This window comes from Ambystoma mexicanum, chromosome 2q (genome assembly GCF_040938575.1).
Source record: "Ambystoma mexicanum isolate Mex_15411 chromosome 2q, UKY_AmexF1_1, whole genome shotgun sequence".
Taxonomy (NCBI): domain Eukaryota; kingdom Metazoa; phylum Chordata; class Amphibia; order Caudata; family Ambystomatidae; genus Ambystoma; species Ambystoma mexicanum.
Window position 1 is genome coordinate 630474566 of NC_090924.1, and position 24116 is coordinate 630498681.

Below are 24116 nucleotides of genomic sequence, written 5' to 3' on the forward strand. Positions count from 1 at the left end.
CAAAGGAAGAGGGCCCAGGGAGGGCGACCAGAGAGAGAGGGAAAGTGGGGGTAAGGGTCCCAATGAGCAGGATCTCAGTCTTAGTGGCATTAAGGCACAGATCATTGGAGGCGCACCAATCCTAGACATTCAGGAATGAGCGAGAGAGAACACAAGGCTGAGGAGCCTGAAAGAGAGCTGGTTGTCATCCGCACAACACTGAAAGTTAGAGAAGGTAGAGATCACGTAGGCCACAGGGGTCAAGTAGACATTGAAAAGGCAGGGTGAGAGGATAGAGCCCTGGGGAACACCACATGTGGAGAGACAGGTGGTCAAGAGAAAGGACCCAAGTTGGGCCTGATCAGTGGTGGCCAGGTTCTCACAGAGTCGATTGATCAGTATGCCGTGATTGACCGTGTCAAAAGAAGAGGAAAGGCCAAGGAGGATGAGGACAGAAGGAAGGCTGGAGTCAAGAGTAGAGAGCAGACCTTCAAGAAAGCAGTTTCCGTGCCTCTGGCTGCTGTGACGCTAGACTGATGGTCATGGAAACAACCAACAGATTCAGTGTGGAGAGCAAGCTGGGAGATGGCCAGCTTTTCCAGAAGTTTGCCCAGGAAAGGAGTGATCGAGATTGGAGGATAGTTTGCCAGACGAGTAGGATGGCAGGAGGCTTGTTATGGCAGTGTGCACAAGGGAGTGCTTGAGGAGATAGGGGAAAGATCCAGTGGCGAAAGAGGGATTGCAGAAATCCGCCAAGGCTGGAGCGAGGGGGTCAATGTGGTCCTTGATGGTTCTGGATGAGCAGGGGAGCACCTGTTTGGACGACACTTTCAAACATCGGACTTGTCTAGCAATATCGTCAGGTGTTGCCAGAGAGAAAGAGGGGAAAGGAGGAGGAGAGGGAGAGGCAGCCAGAGGGGGCAGAGAGATATAGAGGGAGAGGAAGAGGAGAGCAAGGACAGGATGTCCTGAGTTTTAGTGGTGAAGTGAGAAGCCAGAGCCGTACAGAGGGCATGGGAGGGAATAGAAAAGGTGGAGAGTGCAGAAGGATTGGCCAGCTCCTTGTAGATTTTTAGAGCGTTCAGCCGTGTTGTTAGAGGCCACAGAGACGCAGGCTTGGATTTTGACTCTGTTCTTGGACAGGACAGCGGCGGCATGCAGTTTGGCAGAAAATGCACCTGAAGCCCTCCACTTCCTCTGAGCCACCCTGCACTTGCGTTTCAGGGTGGCGAGGTCGGAGTCGTACCAAGAGTTGCACTTGGAGGTAGGCTTCAGACAGATTCTCATGCCAGGGGCAAGGATGGAGACAGAAAGATGAAGGTTAGAGAGGGCTGTGTCAGAGTGTGAGTCAGTCGCAGGAGTAGGCGGAGCAGAGAAAGTAGAGGCAAAGGCATCCACTGACACACGGTTCATGGGCCGAATGACCGAGAAGGTAGTTGGCAGTGCTGGGGAGGGCTTTGCCCGAGGGACAGAGGTTCAGGTGAGAGGAAAGCAGAAAGTAGTCAGTCCAAGAGAAAGGAGTGGTGAGGGGGATGTCTGAGGTGTGTCTGGCAGAGTGCGTCTAGCCAGAGGGTAGAATAGAGAGTCACAGAGGTTGCGGAAACCCAAGGAGGAGGGGTTAGAAGCATCCAGGTGGAGGTTGATGTCTCTGAGGAGGAGGAGAAGTTGAGAGGTAGAGGCAAGGACAGAAGAGAAGAGGGCAACCTGGCCAGGTGGCCTTTAGATGGTGGCCACAGTCAGAGAGACCAGGAGAGATAGACACCCTGCAGACCAGGCATTCAAAGGAGTAGGCCTGCGTAGGAATGGCAGAAGCAGGGACCTACTCTGGAAAGATCAGAGCTACTCCACCTCTGGGTCGGTTGGTTCTGGGCTCGGAGAGGTTCTTGTAGCCATCAGAGAGGAGGGTGTCGAAACTTGTGACAGAGCTGGCTGTGAACCATGTCTCGGTTAGAGTGAGGCCATCCAGGTCAAGTACTTCGAGGAGGTGGCTAATGCCAGAGGAGTGTTTGACAGCAGAGCGAGAGTTGAGAGTAGCGACACGGAGCAGGTTGCCGCATTTGAAAGACTTCCGGGGTGGGGTACAGGCTTGAAGTACACCTGGCGGAGGTGGTAGAGGGGCCCGAGTGTGGGCAGAGGTGGTAGCATGAGGTGGTATAGTAGCCAGAGAGGAGGCGGCCGGTGAGAGAGGCAGCGGAAGGAGGTGGCAGAGGAGCCAGAGAGATGCTAGTAGGAGTAGCAGGAGAAGGAAGTTGATAAAACGCAGGAGGTGCCTATCGAAAAGGAGGAGATTGGGCTGAGGGCCCAGGACCAAGACGGTGCCATTCAGATAGACATTAATGATGGTCTTGGAAGAGTGAAAGTAGGCCATGAGGACATCCCACTGAGTGCCACCATTAGTAAGAAAGAAAGAGAAAGAGAAAGAGAGAGCATATGGAGGGGTCCATAGGTCTGGGGAAGGAACAGCAAAGAGGATGTCGGTTAGGGTCTGTCTGGAGAAAGCACGGATGTGGGCATCAGCGATATGGAGGCCAGGGTTGGAGACCAAGATATCCCTCTTCAACCTTTTCCTATCAGACGTGAGAAGGATAGGATAGGATATAAGAGTAGCGGTTTGAGAAGATGGGAGCGATTGCGAGTACTATAAAGGGTGCGAGGAGGCAAGAAGAGGGCATGAGGGAGGAAAGAAGCACAGCCTAAGGCCGAGAACCACAGGAAGCAACAGAGGGGAGAGTTCACACAGGAGGCAACAAGCAGGCAACCACAGGGGAATGCAGGAGCAGTGTGGACGGAAGACAGGGGAGGGGGGTAATTGCACTGTAAAACACCCAGATTTGACTTCCCTAAGAAGAGGGAAAAGGGCCTAGTTCCAACACAACAGCAATGTAAAGGGCCTAGTTCCAACACAATAACAATGTAAAAATAAAAAGAGAGATGGACAAGCAATACAGTTCACTGAGATGCATATCGGTGGTGCACTATAGAGGGGTGGGTCAGTTTAGTGGGGTGCAGCGATTGCTGCTCCGCCCCTGACTGCACTGCACCTACCTGGTCAGTAGCAGCAGGTTTGTATTTTATTGAATTTATATAGCACTTTAATCCAAAGTGCTTTACATGAGAACAAGAAGAAATACAACAAGCATAAAATGGCAACTGAATGACAACTCGAAAACAGTACAAGGAACAATTTACCTTATTGCTGAGGTAAGAAGGGAGTGGAGAGGGACAGAGGAGTGAGAGGGAATGGGAGGTATGAGTGGAGGTAGAAACAAAAGTAAGAAGGGAGGCGAGAGGGTGTGAGGAAGAAGAGAGGGAAGAATAAGACTAGATAACAGCAGGAGGTTGGCTGGAAGGGAGTGGAGAGGAAGGAGAGGGTATAGAGGTAAAGGAGTAAGAGGTGAGTCATGGGCGGTGGGAGAACTTCCCCGGCTGACATCATCTGAAGCTGCCTCTGTGGTAGCCGTCCTTTGCCGCTGGTTCTTTCGCCCCAGGGGGCTGCAGTGGGCTGCATTGCGGGGTAGTACTAAGTGGGGCAGCATGCCCAATCATGGGTAGAGGGACATGATGCCTGGTGCCGCCATGTGAACCACAACACCCTACATTGCCAAGCTGGCCAAGACACCCAAGAATGAGAGATATTTGTCATGAGCCGGCTATAACTGCCAGACTGCAAGAGCAAGTGTTATACAAAGAAATACATTTGCAAAAAGACAGATATTTAACATTTACAATCATGCCTATACAGTAGGTATTGGTGACTAACAATTCCTCTCCCCTGCCTCTCAAGCCCCACCCCCACGTGAAGTAATGGCTTGCGCAGGAGACACATTTGGAGGAAAACTACTAGAAAAACAACTGGAGGGAGACAAAAGGGCCATGACCTTGAGCGGCCTCTGAGAATTTGGTAAGCTGTGCTGCGTATGCTACGAGCGCCCTACGGTGAAATGTAAACCCTGGGCTGCGTGCACAGTCCAGCTCGGGCACCCACACGACCTGCAGGGGAGACGGCTCACCTAAAAGTCAGACTGGGCGGGCCCAGAAGATGTCAGCCCCAGACCGCATAAGGATGGCAGCCCGGATGAAAATTAGGCCACCCTGCCTGAAATGTATGGCATGGCAGACGCAAAAGATCTGCGCTCGGGGCCACGTGAGCATGGTGGCAGGGGAAAAAAGAGGAGGTCTGCCCGGCATTGCCGGTTCACCCTCGGGCCAGATGGTACGGGCCGGTAGAAGAACGAAGTCCTGGGTTGTGACCACTCGGCATCCTGGGTGAAAGTGGAGGATGGAGTGAGTCCTGGCGAACACCGGCATGAATTGAAAAATGCGTCAGCCCCACCCTCCAGCACAACATGGGTGCAGTGATGGCCTAGGAACTCGGGTAGTACTAGTAGCCCATCAACTGTTCATCGTGACATCTATTTTCTAGCAGGTTGTCAAACACCCCTTACTTTGCAGCTGGATGGTAGGTAAGGGGACTGTATTGCCCCTTCCCTGGCCAGGGTGCAGGCGTGCACAATGGCTGCCTGGTCAAGTCAAAGACAACGTGACTGTACTGAGTAAGAAGAAATATTCAACAGCATGCACGCAGAAATAAATAGGTTTGTGTAGTATTACCTCTTGTGCCTCACATAATAGTAGTACTAGCCACTTTCGTTCATGCGCTTAGAACAAAATCTACCAAATCCCCATGCAAATGCATGTCTTATATACATTGAAAGGTTAGACAAGGTTGATCAAAATCGTTTTGTCACTTGGTTTGAAAATCGATTTCTCTCCCCTGAAAAGTTGTTAAAGGTTGCTAATCCTACATTGCGAATTAAGGTATACAATTGCATATATTTGTGGCCTTGCTCATCTCAAAAATCCCTTTGCCAATGTATTTGAACAGTGAGTTGCAGTCCGTCCTATCAGTCCACTGTAATGCCACCTCTACATGTACCAGAAAGGAGTTAAATAAAATGGTGCATAGGATATTTACCTGTTGTCAGGCAGGGCTCGCCCTTGGGAACCGATATGATGCCACTTGTGATTATGATGTAGGAGCATCAGGGTCTGGACTGCTACGCCCACCGCAGCAATAACTGACACCCACACTGGTAAGCTGGTTGCAATACACTGATCTTGAGTTCCGAGCTCGTGCTACTTTATTTTCCCTTGCTCCTCCTCCTGCGCGTCAAGACGTTTGCGTCATGTCTCTCCTAGCTCCTTTCTTCTACACCACAACCCTCTCCAACTTCGATTACAACAAACAACAATAGCATTAGTACAGTGTTCAGCTTACAGTTCGTTGATAAACGCCATGGAGGACAAGCCCTCTCAGCTACATCGACGACTGAGGTTGTTCTCTCAACGTTTACTTCAAAATGTTCTCCCTGCTGGCAGTCAAGGGTTTTTCCATGGTCTTTTCTTCTTCTGTGGGTGGCTCCATTGCGATTTGTTTGATTGCTGGTTCTCTTCTCCTGGTGTCCCTTTGGTGAGCGCGCTTCTCCCTGGAGATGCTTTGAGTGTTTCTTTCCATATGGTGAAGGGTACTTTCTGCAAGTGCAAGGGATTCCTCGTCGTGGTTTTGGCTGTGACCATCCTGTGTTCATTTTTAAGAATCGTCTATGGATGTGATTTTTATGAGAGGGCCATATTCTTTGGCAGTGACCTGGTTTTTACCAGCATTGACAATCGGCGTGAGATTGCTGGGGTGAACTCTCCGGGTCAGGCTCTCTTTCTCGTTTCTCGTCTTCCGTGTCCACTCAACTTGATTGTTATCGACTTCAGGTGGTGACCAGTTCGGGTGTACCAACATCAGGTCGGCAAGACGTTTGGCCATACAATCGTAGAAATCTGTACACTTTGGGTAACCACAGAACTTGCTGGTCCTTTGCTATCCGGGCTGTTTTGGTCCGAGAGGCCATGAACCTTGCTGCATGCCAATTGGTTTGGGGCCAGCATGGGGTGATCCTATGGTGTTGTATGTTCATGTGGTCCAGAAATCCTTGAAATTCCCTCCCTTTAAAGTTTGTTTGGTATTCTGTGCACCGCAAACATCTTTTCGAGTGCTGTTATCACAGAGTGCGTCTGTGAATTTCTCGATAAATTACATTTACAGTGACAAATAGCTAGGCTTTGATGGCAATGGTGCAAAAGTCTATGCTTATGACGTCCCATCTCAGTTGGCTGCACAGGAGACTGGCAATAGGTTAAGGTGGTCCCTGGCGTTGCGATGACTGGCCTGCTGCACATGAGCCGATCAGAGACATTACTTTTTGTTGGATATTCAGGACCCATACTCTCAATTTCAGGAAGGTTTGCGTCTTCACTATCCCCTAGTGACATTTGTGGGCCAGTCTAACATCTCGTTCCTCTAGGCTTGCTGGTAGTACTATCTGATGACCCGTGAGGATCACACCATACGGTTATCCGGATAGTTCATGGCAAACCCCAAAAAGGCACAGTAGCATCTGTTGTGCTGATGTTGTGCGGTGTGTGACCGCTGTAAGGATGTTTTTTCAGTCTCCAGTTGTTATTGATTCCTTTGCTAGCTGCAGGCATGTGTCTAGGGCCGCTTTCTTCACTATCTCTGGCAGCTTCATTGCTCTCGGTCTGGTGCAGACTATCACGTGGAATATGTGTTCATCGGTTTCTTGCGCGGCTCCTTGTTCTGATGCTGTTGCTGGTCGAGGGTGTCGTGACAAATAGTCTGCTGGGTTGTCGGCTCCAGTAAAATACCTCGATTTCAAGCCCGGCCATGGAAATTGGCACTAATAGTTTGCCATCCCTATACACTTTTGCGGGGTGTCCTATCAGGTACAGGTGGAAATGTCTGCAGCCCCACAGAATAGCCAGCGCTTCTCTCTCAATATGTGCATAGTTTTGCTCTGTTTTTGTAAGGACTCTGCTAGCGAATGCAACGGGGTGGGTGATGCCTCCTCAGTCTGTTTGTGTGAGAACTGCCCCGATACCTATTGGGCTGGCATCCACGAGCAGTTCTGTGTTCCATGACATGTTTAAGAATGCCATGGTCGTGCCCATTAGTGAATCTTTTGGGGTCTGGAACGCTTCCCTTTGCTCTGCCTCCCAGGCCCAGGGTGTCTCTTTCCATGTAAGATCTCTTAGCAGGGCGGGTACTGTTGCTAGGTCTGGGATGAACCGGCCACAATACATGGGATTCCTAGAAAATTCCTGTTGAAGGTTTTGTTCTTTTTACATTTGCCACGTTGGTCGGGATCTATGCCAGTTCATTCTTCCTGAATTCGCACGTCTCTCAGCGTAGTGTTAGCCTGGATTCTTTCAGGCGTTGTAGCACTGCAGCTTGTCGTTTGTGGAGTTCTTTCTATCATGTGCCATATATCAGAATATCTTCACTGACATTTATGGTGCTCGTTAAGTATTTAGTATTTAGTATTTTATTTATTTCTATAGCGCACCAGGCCCAGGGGCAACCGGGCGCTTAACTTAGTTACAACAAGATGAAGGCATGACAAGGCATGTGACAAAGTATTACAGGAGTATTACAAGAAGATTTACAAAATTTACAAAATATACATTCAAGCGAATATAGATAAGGCAGTGATTTACAGGATAGTTAATAATGGATGCAGAGTAGGTCAAAGTGCAAGTAGGGCAGTAAGCTGGTGTTAGCTGTCTTGGGCGGATAGCCAAGCTTTGGTAAGGTGTTTGAATTTCAGGAAGGAAGGTTCTGCTCTAAGGTCATTGGGGAGTGAGTTCCAAAGTTTGGCTGCCAGGATGGGGAAGCTGGTTCCACCTGATCTTTGGAGATTAAAACGCAGGATGACAAGGCAGTTGGCTTGGGCCGCTCTGCGAGGTCTGGTGGAGTTGTGGAAAGAGAATCTGTTTGCCAGGTAGCGAGGGGCTTGGTTGTGGAGGCATTTGTGTGTGAGAGCCAAGGACTTCAAGGAGATGCGATGAGGGATAGAGAGCCAGTGCAGGTTGCGCCTGGTGTCAGATATATGCTGGCGCCTAGGAATGTTAAGGGCCGCTCTGATCGCATTGTTTTGGACAATTTGTAGCTTGTTTAAGTTGTGGAGATTAGTACCTAGATAGAGGGCATTACAGTAGTCGACCTTGGATAGTACGAGGGTCCTGGCCAAGGTTACGCAGTTGGCAGTGGTTAGGAACGGGCGACAGGCGGTGATGAGCTTGCAAGTATACGCTGCTGCAGATGAGACTGCGTTGGACTGTCTAGTCAAGGATAGGGTTGAGTCGATGTAAATCCCTAGGGTTTTCGTGTCCTTGGCAATAGGGATGGTGTTCCCATCAATGGTGAAAGACTTGAAAGCAGGGTCAAGTTTAGTGAGTTTTTGTGGTGAACCAAGAATGAGGAGCTCTGTCTTTTCATCATTTAGGCAGAGGCCGTGTTGGGCCATCCACGCTTGGATGACCTGGTAGATGGCGTTGATGACGCGGGAGTCAGTTGTGTAGTCTCCTGTGATGGGGATTAGTATCTGAGTGTCGTCAGCGTAATTGGTATACGTGACGCCCAAGTGGTCCAGAATATCGAAAAGGGGTTTGGTAAACACGTTATATAACGTGGGCGAGACACAAGACCCTTGAGGCACACCACAAGAGACCGGAGCGGGTGGTGCGGCCGCAAGTGGGGAAAACACGTGCATAGATCTATTATCCAGGAAGGATCTGATCCAAGTAGAGGCATTTTCTGAGAAATGTGCGGCTGATTTGAGGTGATGGCAGAGAATTTTGTGATTGACAAGATCAAAAGCAGCAGAGAGGTCCAGGAGAAGTAATAACGCCAGTTTGCCTTTGTCTTTGAGCTCTTCGATCTGCGTTTTTAAATCGATAAGGGCGGTCTCAGTGCCATGGCGAGGCCGGAACCCTGATTGCCTGAGTCCCAGAAGTTTATTTGATTCAAGGTATTCCTGAATTTGTAGGTAGGCCGCGCAGTCAAGGATTTTTAGTAAAAAAGGTACAGTAGTAATTGGTCTGTAGTTAGTGGGTATGCTGGGATCCAGGGTAGGTTTTTTCAGAAGCGGGATGACCCACGCATCCTTAAGATTGTCCGGTACAATCCCAGAGCTAAAGGAGGAGTTGATGAGCGTAGTGATGAATGGTGCTAGGTCATGAGCTGCTTCCTTAATAATAGGTGCAGGACAAAGGTCACCCTGACAATTGGACGGTTTAAGGCTAGTGATGATCTTTTCCACTTCGAGAATGGAGAGTGGAGAGAAGCTAAAAGGAGTCAGAGAGTCTGTGCTAGAGAGGTTTATGGTAGGTATAGGGATCTGTAGAGGGTTGGATTGAAGGCTAGATTGTTTGTTGTTGATTTTAATTTGGAGAGTGGCAATCTTACCTAGGAGAGCTTCTTGGATTTTGGAGCACCAGGTGCTATCTTTGGTACAGGCGTCAGGTGGAGTAACAGGAGTTTCAAGTTCTTTTAGGATTTTAAACAATTCTTTAGTGTTAGATTTGGCTTGTTCGATACGTTTGTTGTATGTGTCTTTTTTTGCCTGGAATATAGCTTCCTTGTAGTTAAGGGTGGCCAGGAGTACGCGTGATTTGTTAGCTGGCGAGTGATTGCTTCTCCAGTGGGATTCTGCAATTCGTTTTTCTTTGCGCAGGGCTCTGAGATGGGGTGTAAACCAAGAGTTTAGGTGGGCTCGAGGTTTAGATTTTCTCAGTTTCGAGGGTGCGATGGTGTCTAAGGCTATGAGCATGGCCCGGTTGAATGTGTCGACCAAGGCCGTAGGGTCAGAGCATGAGGGATCCCGGTCATTGAGAGCTGGAAGGAGGAGGGGGAGGAGTCTATCGCAGGTAATGTTGCGTTTGTTACGGGTGGCCATAGCCGGGGCAATGTTGTGAGGGAGGCTGATAGGTTTGGACTCAATATTGAATGTAATTAAGTTGTGGTCTGTCCAGGCGCACTGTTGGTTAGAGGTGATGTTGATGGGACAGTTGAGGGCGGCTAGCCAGTCAAGGGTTCTGCCCTTGTTGTGGGTGGGTTGGTTTAGGAACTGAGTGAATCCAGCATTAGTGAGGATGTTGTCAATAGACGAAGCAGCAGTGTCCTTGGGGTCGTGGAGGCCTAAGTTAAAATCACCCAGTATCAAGACCTGGGAGATAGCTTTGGTGTTGTGTGTGAAGATGTTAGAGAGGTCCTCCGCGAAGGTGGATAGTGGGCCAGGTGGCCGGTAGAGTAGATGGAAGGTGATAGAATGGTTAGGTGTGACAGCTAGTTTAGCTGTCAGTGCTTCCAGAGTGGAGGAGTGATGTGTGGCTGAGAGGTGGAAGTTCAGAGCGTTTTTGTGGATGATGGCGATGCCACCTCCTTTAGATTGGATGGAATTACGGTCATGTCTGATAATGTTGTAGCCTGGAGGGATAGCGAGGGAGAGGAGAGGACCTGAAGCTGGGTGGAGCCAGGTTTCAGTGATTGCTATAAAGTCGAGGTCAAGGTTGATGATCAAGTCAGCTACTTCTAGGGCGTGAGCCGGGAGTGATCTGGCGTTGATTAGCGCGCCTTTGATGTTGTTTGAGTTAGGGGAGTTGGAAGATGGTGGTAGATTAGGCGAAAGTGTGGGTGGTGACAAAGGGAGAGGCAGTTTGATGCGGTGAGCTAAATGATAGGAAGCGTGGGTAAAACGCGAGCCAAGTCTAGCATTTCTCAAGGAGATAGAGCAGGGTAAGTTAGGTGAAGGTCTGGTGGCGAAGTGCTGGATCCAGAGGGCTGGGTTGTTAAGATAGGGGTTGGTGTGGTGAGCGTGGGATGGCATAGTAGAGGTGTGATGCAAGTAAGAGTGGTAGATAGAGGTGGTGGTAAGGTATAGTGCAGTGCAGCCAGAGTGCAGTATAAGGAGGAGAAGGGTGGGCAGCAGTCTGGTAAGTAGGATACTGAAAGAGTACAGAGGAGAGTTTGCAGTAGTTAGACTGTTGGTGGGGGGCATGTTGACCTAGTAGAGTCTAAGCGCGCGTGGTCTGGTAAGGATCGTGAGGGCGACCATATGACACTTACACAATTACAGTAGTCCGTTAGCGACCATAAGGCACAACACAATTACAGTAGTCCGTTAGCGACCATAAGGCACAACACAATTGCCGTGGTCAGTTAGCGACCATAAGGCACAACACAATTGCAGTGGTCCGTTAGCGACCATAAGGCACAACACAATTGCAGTGGTCAGTTAGCGACCATAAGGCACAGCACAATTGCAGTGGTCAGTTAGCGACCATAAGGCACAAATGCAGTGGTCAGTTAGCGACCATAAGGCACAACACAATTGCAGTGGTCAGTTAGCGACCATAAGGCACAACACAGTTGCAGTGGTCCGTTAGCGACCAAAGGGCACAGCACAGTTGCAGTGGTCCGTTAGCGACCATAAGGCACAACACAATTGCAGTGGTCAGTTAGCGACCATAAGGCACAACACAATTGCCGTGGTCCGTTAGCGACCATAAGGCACAACACAAATGCAGTGGTCCGTTAGCGACCATAAGGCACAGCACAATTGCAGTCATGAGGCATAGAGCACTAGGGGCTGAAAATGACTGTACTATTAAGAGGTGGCAGCAGTAACGCATAGAGGCAGCGGAGTTGGAGGCATAAGCGTATGTAGCAAACAGTTATCAAAGGTGAAAGAAACCGAGTTCAAATGTTTATGAATGCGGAGTAGCAGTAGACATACCAGAGAGCACAATAGTGTAAACTGAGGGTATCCCCTCTACTCGCAATGGATTAAAGGTCCGAGTAGACACTGGCTCCGAGGCTCCGGAGGCGAACAGGGGGCAAACAGGGGCCTTAGTGCGGGCCTTTGTTGAGAGGCCGGCGTTCCCGCCTGCCGGCGGAGGGGATAATTATGAATGGGGAGGTCAACAGCTGATTCGTGCGGCCAGAGCCTCACTCTGGTGCCGTAATGCGCCCGCCATTGCTGGGCCAGGCGGAAGAATCCGACGAAGTCAGTCGATTCTCAAGAAGCGTTGCGCCTCAGAACTCGACGTGCAGCTGGAATAACAATAAATGTGCACGATGGGCATACCTGACTGTGATATGATGACAACCCTCGCCCTTGAGGGAATTCGATGAGGCAGGGTGATCTGAAGCACGGCCGAACCGTGTGCAGCTGAAGATGCTCCTCGGCTCAGGAGGCTAGTGCTCCCGCCCTCCTCCGTGGTGTGCTGCTGCGGCTGGAACGGTGAGGGCAGAGTCCGTGGCCCCTGGCTCCTGTGGCTCCAAACAGGCTCTCAACAGGCCTTTGTATGGCCTTCGTAGGGCCGCCGGCACATCCGCCTGCCGGCGGATGTAATGAGCAGGATAAGCGAGGCTTAGCCTCGTTGTGGCGCCGCGATGCGCCCGGCATGCGGGGGTCAGGCAGGAAGTCGGACAAGGCCAGGCAGGCCTTCGTTGCAGCTTACCAGCTGTTGCGGTTTGCAGCGATGGGGAAAGGGCTCCTGCCCTCTTCCCTTGGATGGGGCGACGAAGTGAGGCCAAACAGGCTCTCAACAGGCCTTTGTATGGCCTTCGTAGGGCCGCCGGCACATCCGCCTGCCGGCGGATGTAATGAGCAGGATAAGCGAGGCTTAGCCTCGTTGTGGCGCCGCGATGCGCCCGGCATGCGGGGGTCAGGCAGGAAGTCGGACAAGGCCAGGCAGGCCTTCGTTGCAGCTTACCAGCTGTTGCGGTTTGCAGCGATGGGGAAAGGGCTCCTGCCCTCTTCCCTTGGATGGGGCGACGAAGTGAGGCCAAACAGGCTCTCAACAGGCCTTTGTATGGCCTTCGTAGGGCCGCCGGCACATCCGCCTGCCGGCGGATGTAATGAGCAGGATAAGCGAGGCTTAGCCTCGTTGTGGCGCCGCGATGCGCCCGGCATGCGGGGGTCAGGCAGGAAGTCGGACAAGGCCAGGCAGGCCTTCGTTGCAGCTTACCAGCTGTTGCGGTTTGCAGCGATGGGGAAAGGGCTCCTGCCCTCTTCCCTTGGATGGGGCGACGAAGTGAGGCCAAACAGGCTCTCAACAGGCCTTTGTATGGCCTTCGTAGGGCCGCCGGCACATCCGCCTACCGGCGGATGTAATGAGCAGGATAAGCGAGGCTTAGCCTCGTTGTGGCGCCGCGATGCGCCCGGCATGCGGGGGTCAGGCAGGAAGTCCTGGAGCACTTTCCGCAATTCATTTTGGAGCACCTCCGCTGCAGACGAGATCCCAAAGTTTAGTCGGCGGTACCTTCTCAGTCCTAGGTGCGATGAAAAGGTAGTAATGGAACAGGACTCCTTGGCCAGTTTTATCTGGATGTAGCCTGATCATAGGTCCAGCTTGCTGAAAATAGTGGCTCCTGTCAAGTCTATAATTAGTTCTTCTATTGTTGACGTAATGTGCCATTCTCAGCCAATTGCTACGTTCGGTAAGCACATGTCTATGCATATTTAATTCTGTTGATTGGGTTTTTTCGTGGCGCCCATCAGGGATACCGTTAGGAAATATTCTCTTTACTGCACCTTTCCTTCCATCTTTATGGAACCCCCCAAATGTTTTGCTTTTATTTTTGAATCTGACCTGTACTTTTTGCAGTACAGTGAAGCCTTAAGCTTCACTGCACTGGCCTTTGCTCACATGTTATGGGGAAACCGATATGTCCTTCAAGCTATCAGTGCTGGGAAACAGTGTTTCCCTTAGCCTTGTGACTATTTTGCTACTTGTGGTTACTTTTGCATCACTTGTGGTAACTTTTTATCATTGCAAAATGCAGCTTACACTGCAGTGTAATTGGGTACATTTAGTTTTGCCCTAGACTAACACTCAGAGGATCTATGGTTACTCTAGATGTGCTTAAAAGATGGGCTGGTGGCAGCAGTGACTTTTCCCCACTTTCTGGGGAATTTCGTTTTAGCTTTACTGCGTTTAGCTACTAACTGTGGCTACTGGTCAAACATGGCCGTGCCACAAGATTTTTTCACCTGTTCTTTTTCCATCTTGTTGTTTAGCCTTCTTCCTGGCCTCAGAGGCCAGGGAAATCTGTATTAGGACTTCCAGTGCATGGGAAAGCAGCAGCTTTCGGCAGGCTACTGGAGGGCTGTGTGTGTTTGCAGGCAGGATGTGGGCTGGGTCAGTCTGACTCCAATCCACATACTGGTTTCTGTGTATCTGAGTGGTATGCATGAATGTTCCCTCCAGTGGTCCCGATTGGACCACTCCTGGGCAATGTTCCTTCTAAGCTGTGAACATGTGCGCTTGCCCAACTTCCTTCTGGGTGCCGCTCAGAAGAATTTCAGCAGCGCACACAGACAATTCACACCTATTCCAAAAGATGTAATAAGGCAAAAGGCACAGCAGGTACCTAATATTTGCTTTCTCTCAAAATGAAGCTAAATTACATGAACTAGTTTTGATATTCTGGTCTAGCTTATTTACATTGCCCTGCTATGCAAACTTGACCTTAAAACCCCCCAAACCCTAAAAGGTAGAATGCATCCACAATAGGTGAATATGAAAAATATGAAAATGTTATTGCATGAACACCAGATATAATTAAGAGATGTATGCACGCATTCACCAAATTATCTCCCCACACTACCCACGACTCCCATACTTGACTCTACCACACATATGCATTATGACTTCTGCGCCAGGCCTCATTCAGATATATTACCAGACAACCTTGACTCTGCCTACCTTGGCTCTGCAAATGGTTACCATGCTTGTACCTACATCCACTCGTTTTATATTTCTAATATGAATGACATTTAAGCGCAAGAATTTCTGTTACTCATGGCATCTTAGCCAAAGCATCACAGACTATGTAGCCCAAATGTCAGCTCAAATATCAGATACTGAGTGCAAGTAACCAGGCTACTTGAATGTGTAACCTCATCCCATGATTCCTATTCTTTGTACATATGTCACACAAGCACTTGATAATGTGTTTGCATTTATTGCCTCTAGCATCCTCACGTTTCTTGTCCAACTGATAACAGGGGTCCCTAGTTAAAGAAGAAAGCACTGACTCTGTTGTACCTATGAACATTGCTGCTATTGAGTTAAAAGGCAAATATATGTGATTTTCTTCAATGGTGCTCCAGACGAAACCTCAGTAAGACTCTAGTGGAATTGTGTCTAGGCTGTGGTGCGAAAGGGTGGGCAAAACTTTAAGCAGTTTTATGTATCCTGTCAGATCACATCCTATGTCAGGGTTGCAAGGAGGGCTCTGATATGACGTTACTCCCTACTCCGAATCAAATGATTTTTCAGGGAGTAAGAAAGTAATTAGCTTTGCCAATAGGGATAAGCCATGTTTATTAAAATATTTTCCCCTTAAAATAACTCTTGAGATTGGGCAGTAGTATTATTTGAGTTTCTACCAATACCACTGCTCTGCGGGTCACCGATTCAAAGAAATATCAGTGGAACCTGGTGGGTAGAAGCAGGGGGTTGGTTCCTATATGTTCATGGTTTCCGTTTTTGATGGGAACATTTCCCTGTTTTTATGGGAGTATCAATGGATCGTGTATATGCCTCTTAGCTGTAAGGCTGGTTTTGGGCAAATGGCTCAACTCACAGGACCACGTAATATGGATAGCAAGCAGAGGCCCAGTAATTCTGTGGTGCAGTTATTCAAATGCAATTATCGTCCTTACACACATTTTGAGGCATGTTCTCATGGCCCTTGAATTACTTCAATAAAGTTGCACATGAATTCCTATTTGCATGTTTTCTGACACATTCCTTTTAGTAGCCATTATTTATTTCATTTGCAAAAAGGTTATCCTGTCTAAATTCTGTGACAGCCACATCAGTGATAAGTGATATTTGCTTTTGTTAATAAACATGCTTTTTTTATTTAATGGTTTTACACATTTTCTCCATTGTCTTGAGGTTGTTTATCCCAACCATACAAAGTTTTTTTGTGCGTACACATGTTTTTCTCTGCACATGGGTAATTTTGGTAAGGAACTATAGCATATCTTGAAGTCTTGGACTAGTTGATGAGCTCTCCTTATAACAACATAAAATATTTGTTTTTTTTTAAGCCTATATGTTGGGAAGAAGTGTTTCAAGATACACCTTTTACACTGACTCGTAAAGAATTGCAGTGGTTGGGAAGGAGAGATTCCGTTGCAAACTCTTTGGAGAAGGTAGCTCACTAACTATGCATGCTCACAAAGTAGCTTACCTCGTAATTTAGTTGCGCACATGGAAAATAAGTTGCGCACGAAAGCTAAGCATTTCCGCACTTAGGGAAAAATAATTAGAGGGAACATTGCTCCTGGGATGTGTGTGTGGGCTAGGCCAGCTATTGGGAGTTTCAGCGCCTACCTGGCTTTTAGGATAAGAAGAGGACCCCTGCACCCATTCTGCAGAGAACCTGGAGAAACCTGAAGGAGCCAAGTATCCAGTTCGGCTGTGAGACCCGCGAAGAAACCAGAATCTTCTGGTGGAGCCCTGTCTTGCTTGTGATCTTTAGTATCCCTGCAAAGGTGCTACGATCTCTAGAGTGGAGGAACCATCCATACCTGACGTCTACTCGGTGCCCAGCACAAAAACCGCCTTCGGAAGTGCCCTGGAACCATCCTGTGGCTGACACAGCTTAGTTTTTGGGCTACCGTGATAACTTCAGCCTGAAACCTGATGGCCCCTCAGCTGCCACTGCAAGGCTCCCTCCTGCAGAATGTCGGAGTCCTAGCAGAAGGATACCCGAGATAGACCAGAAAGTCCGACAGCGGCTACTGATTCCTGTTGCATCACTGTGCGCGGCGTGCACCGTCCGAAACCTGCTTACCTGACCCGAGTCCAGTCCTGAGAAGGGTGCTGCATTGCTTGTTTTTGCATTCTTCGACCGAGAGTCCTTGCACCAGCAAAAGACACCAAACAGAGTGAAGCTCGCACCTGCAACCCCTGAAAATCAAGGACCGTGGATTTCAGAGGGAAAAGCAACCTACAACACCCTTCCTTTGTTCTACCAAGTCTGGGGATGTTTCGGAGTAAGGAGGGTAAGTTGTGGAGCTTTTAACCTACCCCTATACTCCCATTATAAGTCAATGGGCCTATAATAATCCAATTTCTAACACTATTGGCTTTGCCAATGCTTGCCTATGCAAGACTTCCGACTGTTGGGGATCCTTTTGGGCATTATTCTACATTGAACCCCAACTCTAAGAAGCCTTCACTGGACCCCAGAAACCCTACCTGCATCCTAAATTCTGTGGTACTGTATCCTGAACAATAGGGCACAAGGCCCCAGACAATTTAGGGCTAGGTAATTTTAGCTAGGAACCCTCTCCGTGGACCTTTTTGTGTATAATATTGGTCTGACCATTCCTTTGCAAGAGTATTTGATTTGTATTATGCTTTATACCCCAGTGAATGTATATATGTATTTAGTTTAATAGTGTTGTGTGATAAGTCTACCTGCTTGTATTCATTTTTCTATAGTGTGTTTTGGCCATAATTAAATAACTGTATTTTTATACATCCTGTCTAAGTGTAATTTGTGATGCACATTGTGTGATCTCATTGTGGACCCTTTACAAGCTCACCACCTCTGAAGAACTTAGCCTAGACCGCATGTCACAGCTACCTAAACTGGTTTGGCTACAGCTTCCCAGAGTTGTTCCTGTCATAATTTAGGTTGGCCTTCTATACATCTGTCCACCAGGCCAGAGTATAGAAAAATCAGTCCTAATAGATACCCACATTGTTGGTCATGATGCTTTCTCTATGACATGTAGAGCTTGTAGTTGTTGAGCTCTGCTTCCCAGCTTCCCACAAATGGAACAGAACGCATCTGTGTCGAACAGCTCTTGGTCTACGTGAAGCGTCACAGTGCAGTTTTTTAGACATCAAATTCCATTGAATAGTTTGGCGTGTTTTTCCAGCAGTTTATCAATCTCAAGGGCTTGAATGCTGAATGCAAAGTGGGTCAGTTTCAATTTCTCTGCATTGGAGGACTGTTCCAATGCTAGCATATAATATATACATATAGCATTTCTCATCATTGTAGGTGTAGGCTGAATGATCCTTTCACTGATAATGGCTTCTTGCAGCCATATGCGTATATATTTGGACGGTTTTGTGTTGTAGGCGGAGGCCTGCAATAATTTTCTCAGATCTGGCTAGGCACATGACATTTACGGTGGCCCCTATAAAAATCATCATGCAAATAGGTGCCCTGTCAACTAGTACTACACAGGTCGGCTGTGATCTGTTAGTGTGCTTTCTGCTCTTGGTGAGCTTCACAGCGTAAACCATGTGCACCCTCTTGCTGTGTGCCTTGCTGTGTCCTGTCCACGGCTCTGGTAACGATTCATTCTCCAACCGTTCCTCATGACTTTCGCTGTCACTCTGGTCTTGTCCGTCCGCCATGGCTCTGGCCTGCCCTTTGCTTTTCTTCTGGACGTTTCTCAGGCACAGCCTGTCTTGTTCTCTTCCAGGTCTGGAGCGGAGGCAGACTGATGCAAAGTGATTTAGTCTGCCACACTTTCGTCAGGTTACACCTAGGGCCGGGCACAGTTGACGATTTTATGCCATGCCACTCTGCAACATTTGCATTTTTCATGTGTTCGCTCGGGTCTTTGTAGCAGGCTGGGTGGTCTGTTTTGATTGCCTTGTTGCAGGCTGGGTGGTCTGTTTCGGTTCACTGCCCATGTGCTAATCATTGCTACGTTCTCCGCATTGAAAGGGTGGCGGCTCATGGCAGCATCCATGGCCACTAATTGAGAGTCTGTCCTCCATCTTTGTTGACCAATGGTTAGGATGTTAGCTTGTGGCATGTTTTGTTCAGATATGATTACTCTGCAGAGTTCCTCCAAAGAATCCCATGGATTACTTGTTGTCGAACAGCAAACTCCTTGTCTGGGAATTTGTTTCCTACCACCATCACTCGTATTCAGGCATGGAATTTGTTGATCTTCTCACCCAGCCTTTGTCATGTCAGGCTCATCTAAAAACATTCAGAATCCGGGTTAATTGTGGTCTGAACTCACTGTTCAGTGCCATCTTTGCTGCTTCTTAGTCGTTCTCTTGTCCCCTGTTGGGTAGAGCATTGCACAGGCGTAGCACCAGTCTTCCTAAATTTAGCATTTGGAAAATGTGCGTCTTCGGCTGTTGAAATCTTCCTTGACTTGGTGTGGAGTTCAAATTGCTATAGTGACAGCTCCCATCGGAGGTCGGTCCTTCTGAGTAGGGATCAAAAATATTCATGAATGTGCCCTGTGATAAGTCTAGCCACATGCTTAACCTCTCCTGTGATGTTCCTGCATCACTTCCTCTTGCTGGATTTACTCGTTGGTCTGTACTGCTGGTGCCAGTTACTGGGGTCGTTGGTGTGTGTGCCTGCTACAAGGTGCTTCAGGAATCCGTGTGCGTGGCTGGCGTGTTCATTTGTATTCCCGTTCAGCCGACTGAGTTTTGTGAGGGGTCGCAATGAAAGGCAGACACACGGTGTTCATGTTTTTAAACAAAGACATTTATTAAATGAAGAGGTTGGGGAAATGCATGCTAGCCCTATTCTAATGTAAGATTTCCCTACCTAAAAAACAAAACTAAGGATCGGTCTGTGTCAGGGGATTCATAACTTAATAATCCATCCTTATGTCCAAAAAGTCCTATCCTGGTCCTCACACTATAAACAAAACAACAAAGGGTGCAAGGAAATGTCCGACTTGATGATGGCAAAAGTGTTCCACACCAAAAATATAACTCCAAAGAAAATGTTCTCCAATATAAAAGAACCTTAGACTCAGAGGAGGTTTCCCTTCCCCTAGATTCTTCAAATAAGATTGCAAAAGTGTTCCTTTAAGTAACAGTTCCTTTAGACCTGCTTTGGACTCCCAATGTTCTTGTTTAAGCAATAAAGTTCTGTAGAAGTCTTTCTATAAAAGTTTTGTAGCTTTGCAGATTGCCTGGTATATTCCCCTGCCAGGAATCTTCCTGCCAGGACTTCTTATATATGCTTCTCAGTTCTTTAGTTATATCATTGCTTTCAAACAAATGTCGCTAGTTATGCCTATTTGCATGCCCGATGTAGCCCCCTGTACAATGAGTTGAGCTCTACTGGAATGTGCACCATCGCTCCACCCTATGTTGCAACTACATGCTTGGTCCTGCACACCGGACTGTGCTACCGCTCTTGTATTGCAACTAGCACCTGGATGTCTCAGGGCTTTGTGCGCTGCTATAAATGTAAAAATAAATAAAAAATAGCACATAACCTGAGGTGCTTGGTATATGTATCTTTGGCAATGTCTGTACAAACCTCTCACCCATATTGACATCTCGTGAATCTGTACTGGGTTGGGGTTTTCCTTTGGACTTTGTCTTGACAGCATTCAAACATTCTTCTTATTGGGTATTGATTTTGTAAACTTTGGGCTTAGCCCACATTAGCCATTTCGTACCATTCGAACAATCTGTTTTTTGTGCTTGGCTGAACGCCCCGGGGCCCCCAGCAACTTTGGGCAGACTCACCAGTCTTTTCCAGCGTTTCCAATACTCTTTGCACCTCTGCGGGATGGCTCCTTCATCCACTTTCCATTGGGAAGTGTGCAGACGTTCTCCCAGCGTCCAATGTGGCTCTGCTGTGACTTGCCAGCTTCTCTTTTCATTCTGGAGTGAAGAGTGCTGCCTTGGCGAGCAGTCTGACGTGCAGTGCGGCTCCTCTAGTCTCCACGACCCTCATGAATCTTCTCTTCCTCTGTTCCGGTGGCCTTCTCTGGGTTCATGAGTCCCGACCTAATTCTTAATGTCCTCTCTTGCACTGCTCACGTCCGTAGCGTGTTGCGTTTTCCATCTATAAATGTCCCCCACACTTTAGGTATTCGAAACAACTAGTCTGCATGTGATACTTCGAGTTCCTGTCACTTTTGCACAAACCCCTTACTCATCTTCCTCGTCCCAGTACCCGTGTGATTATGGGAGTTGGAATCCATGAATGACATTGGATTCGCAACTCGGGTTCCCCATCAGGATTTCACATAAAGGCATATCAGAAAAAGGTGTTGTGTTTGTGCTGTAGGTGTTTGAGTGAAAGGTGGGCCCCTGAGCAGAATGACAATAGACCATCGAAAACTCAGGTATTAGGGGTCTTCCTCATGGGAAAGGGGGGAAAATACTGCCTCTTCTCGGGAGTCAAAACGTCTCCCCAGTAGTTATCTCCTCCTATGTGATCCTCCCACATATAACCATCCCCAAGGTCAGTATCAGGTAGCGGCTGCCGTCCCCTGGCCACATGGGAGGAGGTCACCGCCAGGGACTTTGTGATGACTCCACTGGATTCACCACATTTCCCTGCGCTTTTTCTTTCTTGTGGCTTGTGCCGCTTGCACTGACAAGCATGTGCTGCTCTGCAAGAGTCTGGTCATCTGTGTCTTGTGTGCTGTTATTCGGTTACATACATTTGCAATTGTTTTTTTACTCACTCCCAGGGCCTGTGGTCGCACCCACCTCCTTTTCTAATGTTCGTCAGTGGCGCGTGGTAGTTGTGCTTGCCGGCGGCCTTGAGCGTTGTCTGCATGCTGTGGAAGCCGTGCCCACTGTTCCTGCTTAGGGGTCTACTGGCCGCTGGAAGCGATCGTTGCACTCTCCCCGATTTCCGTTTCCCCGCCAAGGTTGATGCGTGTATGGAGTGCTTAGGTCGACTACCTCCTCATCGCCATGATCAGGGTCTGGCCTGTTGAGCCCAACGCAGAAATAACGACAACCATACCGGTTAGCTGGTTGTAACGCACTGATCCAAACTTCTGGGCGCGTGTTTCTTCCCCCCCTGCTCCTCCTTCTCCGCTTCATGACGCTCCCTTCATGACACTCTTTTGGGCTGCCATGCTACAACACCCTATATTGCCAAAGTGGACAAGACACCCAAGCATAATAGATATTTGTCATGAGCAGATTATAACCGTCAGACTGCAAAAGCAAGTATTATCAACAAAACAAAATAATATGGCAGTTATTATTTAAAATAATCAAGCCTATACATTAGGTATCAGGTATTGGTTACTACTACCCCCCCCCCTTAACCTCCAGGCCTGAAGGAATGGTTCGGGCAGGAGAGACAGTTGGAGGAAAACCAGTGAAAAAACAACTGGAGGGATAGACAAAAGGGGCGTGGCCTCGAGCGGCCCCTGGGACTCTGAGAATTTGGTAAACTGGGCTGTGTATGCTAGGAGAGGCCCACCGTGAAATGTGTACCCTGGGCTGCATGCACAGTGCAGCTCGGGCACCCACACAACCTGAATGGGAGTTGGCCCACCTAAAGGCCAGACTGGCTGGGCCCAGAAGATGTCAGTCCAGGACCGCATGAAGACGTCGGCTTGGGCTAAAACGAGGCCACCCAGCCATAAATGTATGTCGTAGCAGACCCAAAAGATATGCGCTCTGGGCCCACGTTAGCGTGGTGGCCAGAGAACAGGAGGAGGCCTGCCTGGCACTGCCAGCTCACCCTCAGGCCTGATGGGGTGGGCCAGTAGAAGAAAGAAGTCCAGGGTTGCGTCCACATGGCAGCCTGGGTGAAGGATGGAGCGAGTCCTGGCACACACTGGCACGAATCAAAGAATGTGTCGGCCCGCCCTCCAATGCAACATAGGCGCAGTGATGGCCTAGGAACTTGGTTAGTACTAGTAGTCTATCGACTGTTCACTGTGACATCTGTTCTCTAACAGGCTGTCGAACAGCCCTTAATGTGCAGCTGGACGGTAGGTATGGGAACTGTAGTAGCCCTTCCCTGGCCAGGGGGCAGGTGTCCACAATGGCTGCCTGGTCAAGGCAAAAACAACGTGAATGGTGAACTTAAAAAGAAATATTCAACAGTACAAACATAGAAATAATTAGGATTGTGTATTATTACCTCTAGTGCTTTGTTACCTCTTGTGCTTTATGCCTCACCTACTACTAGCCACTTTCGTTCATGTGTTTAGAACAGAATGTACCATATCCCCAATCAAATGCCGTCTAATATACTTTGAAAGGTTAGACAAAGTTGATAAAAATCGTTTTGTCACATGGTTTGAAAATCAATTTCTCTCTCCTGTAAAGTTAAAAGGTTGCTTCACATATCAGCACCTCAATCCTATATTGCGAAATAAGGTATATTTACCTGCTGTCAGGCAGGGCTTTCCCTTGGGAACAGAATTGATGCCACTGACTGAGAAGTTGCCGGTTTCATCGCGCAAACGCACTGTAGTGTCACCCTCAGGCCGCACCTCCAGTATTGTGCCCTGCATCCACACTACGCTTACGTCCAGTTCACTGTTGCCAAGACCTCTGTTCATCCAGAATGCGGGCTGGCCCTCCACCCGGCGGGTGCAGCGGCTCAGCGGTTCAGCCAGCATCTTAATGGGCGGAGACTGGAATTTAAAAGTTGGCGACGTCACCCGGACGGAATTTGCTGAGGCATTCATAATCAGTATCAGCAGAAAAAGTACCTGAAATTTTAAAAAGTATCAAAATAGAAGGCCTTTCAAAATCTGTGCTTTAAAGAGAACGACAAAAAAATGGATAGGTGTGCCTGAATGCATTTTATATGTAATGTTTCATTCTGTTACATACTATTTCTAAAATAAAAAGGAAAATATATTTTGTACCAACATAACGAGCACGGTTTCTAATAAAAATGGATTAAGACAACATTACAGGAAGGAACAGTTCCTAAATATTGTGATATAAATCTCAATAAGAACTGAGGATACTACATGACATTGACATGTTGGAAAATCACCTAAAAGTAAATATCTTAGATTAAACAAATGAACTGTTTTGTTGCATTTGCTGAATCATAAGAGGGTCGACCTCCCACATACACAGAAGGCAAGTTAATTGTGGTTACCTGATTTCAGCCCGTTGAAAGGGAAGTGGAGTCATTCCACTGTGGCTTTTCAGATTTCCTGCAGCTATGCCATTTCAAACGAGGATGCCATCTTTGAATGGCAACAGTTTACTACCAGTGCAAGAAACACTATACATGAAACGCAAGCTATGCCAGCCTTTTAGACCAAGGGAAGGGGTTATTGTAGCGAGATAACGTCTTACCACCAAGTTATGGCCTGAGCCGAAGCAGAGTCCCATAAGTTGGGCAAGGGTCATTATCCCAAGCGATAATTACCCCTCCCGAGGTCTATAAGGCTATTAGGACATAGTGGTACTAGCCGATCATGTTTTGGAGTGGTGAAGTAAAAAACTTTTGCTTAATAATGAGAAAG

At 48.2% G+C, this 24116-nt stretch overlaps 1 protein-coding gene across 4 annotated transcripts in view; it reads right to left on the minus strand.

Moving 5' to 3' along the window:
- The window catches only part of RMI2 (RecQ mediated genome instability 2), a 78129-nt gene that overhangs the window by 13397 nt on the left and 40616 nt on the right, over nucleotides 1-24116 (minus strand). For all 4 annotated transcript variants that reach the window (XM_069647801.1, XM_069647799.1, XM_069647800.1 and 1 more), the window contains one exon: nucleotides 23015-23342. In XM_069647801.1, the coding sequence (XP_069503902.1) occupies nucleotides 23015-23318 (304 nt within the window). In that variant the 5' untranslated portion in view covers nucleotides 23319-23342. The remainder of the gene's footprint in view (nucleotides 1-23014; nucleotides 23343-24116) is intronic.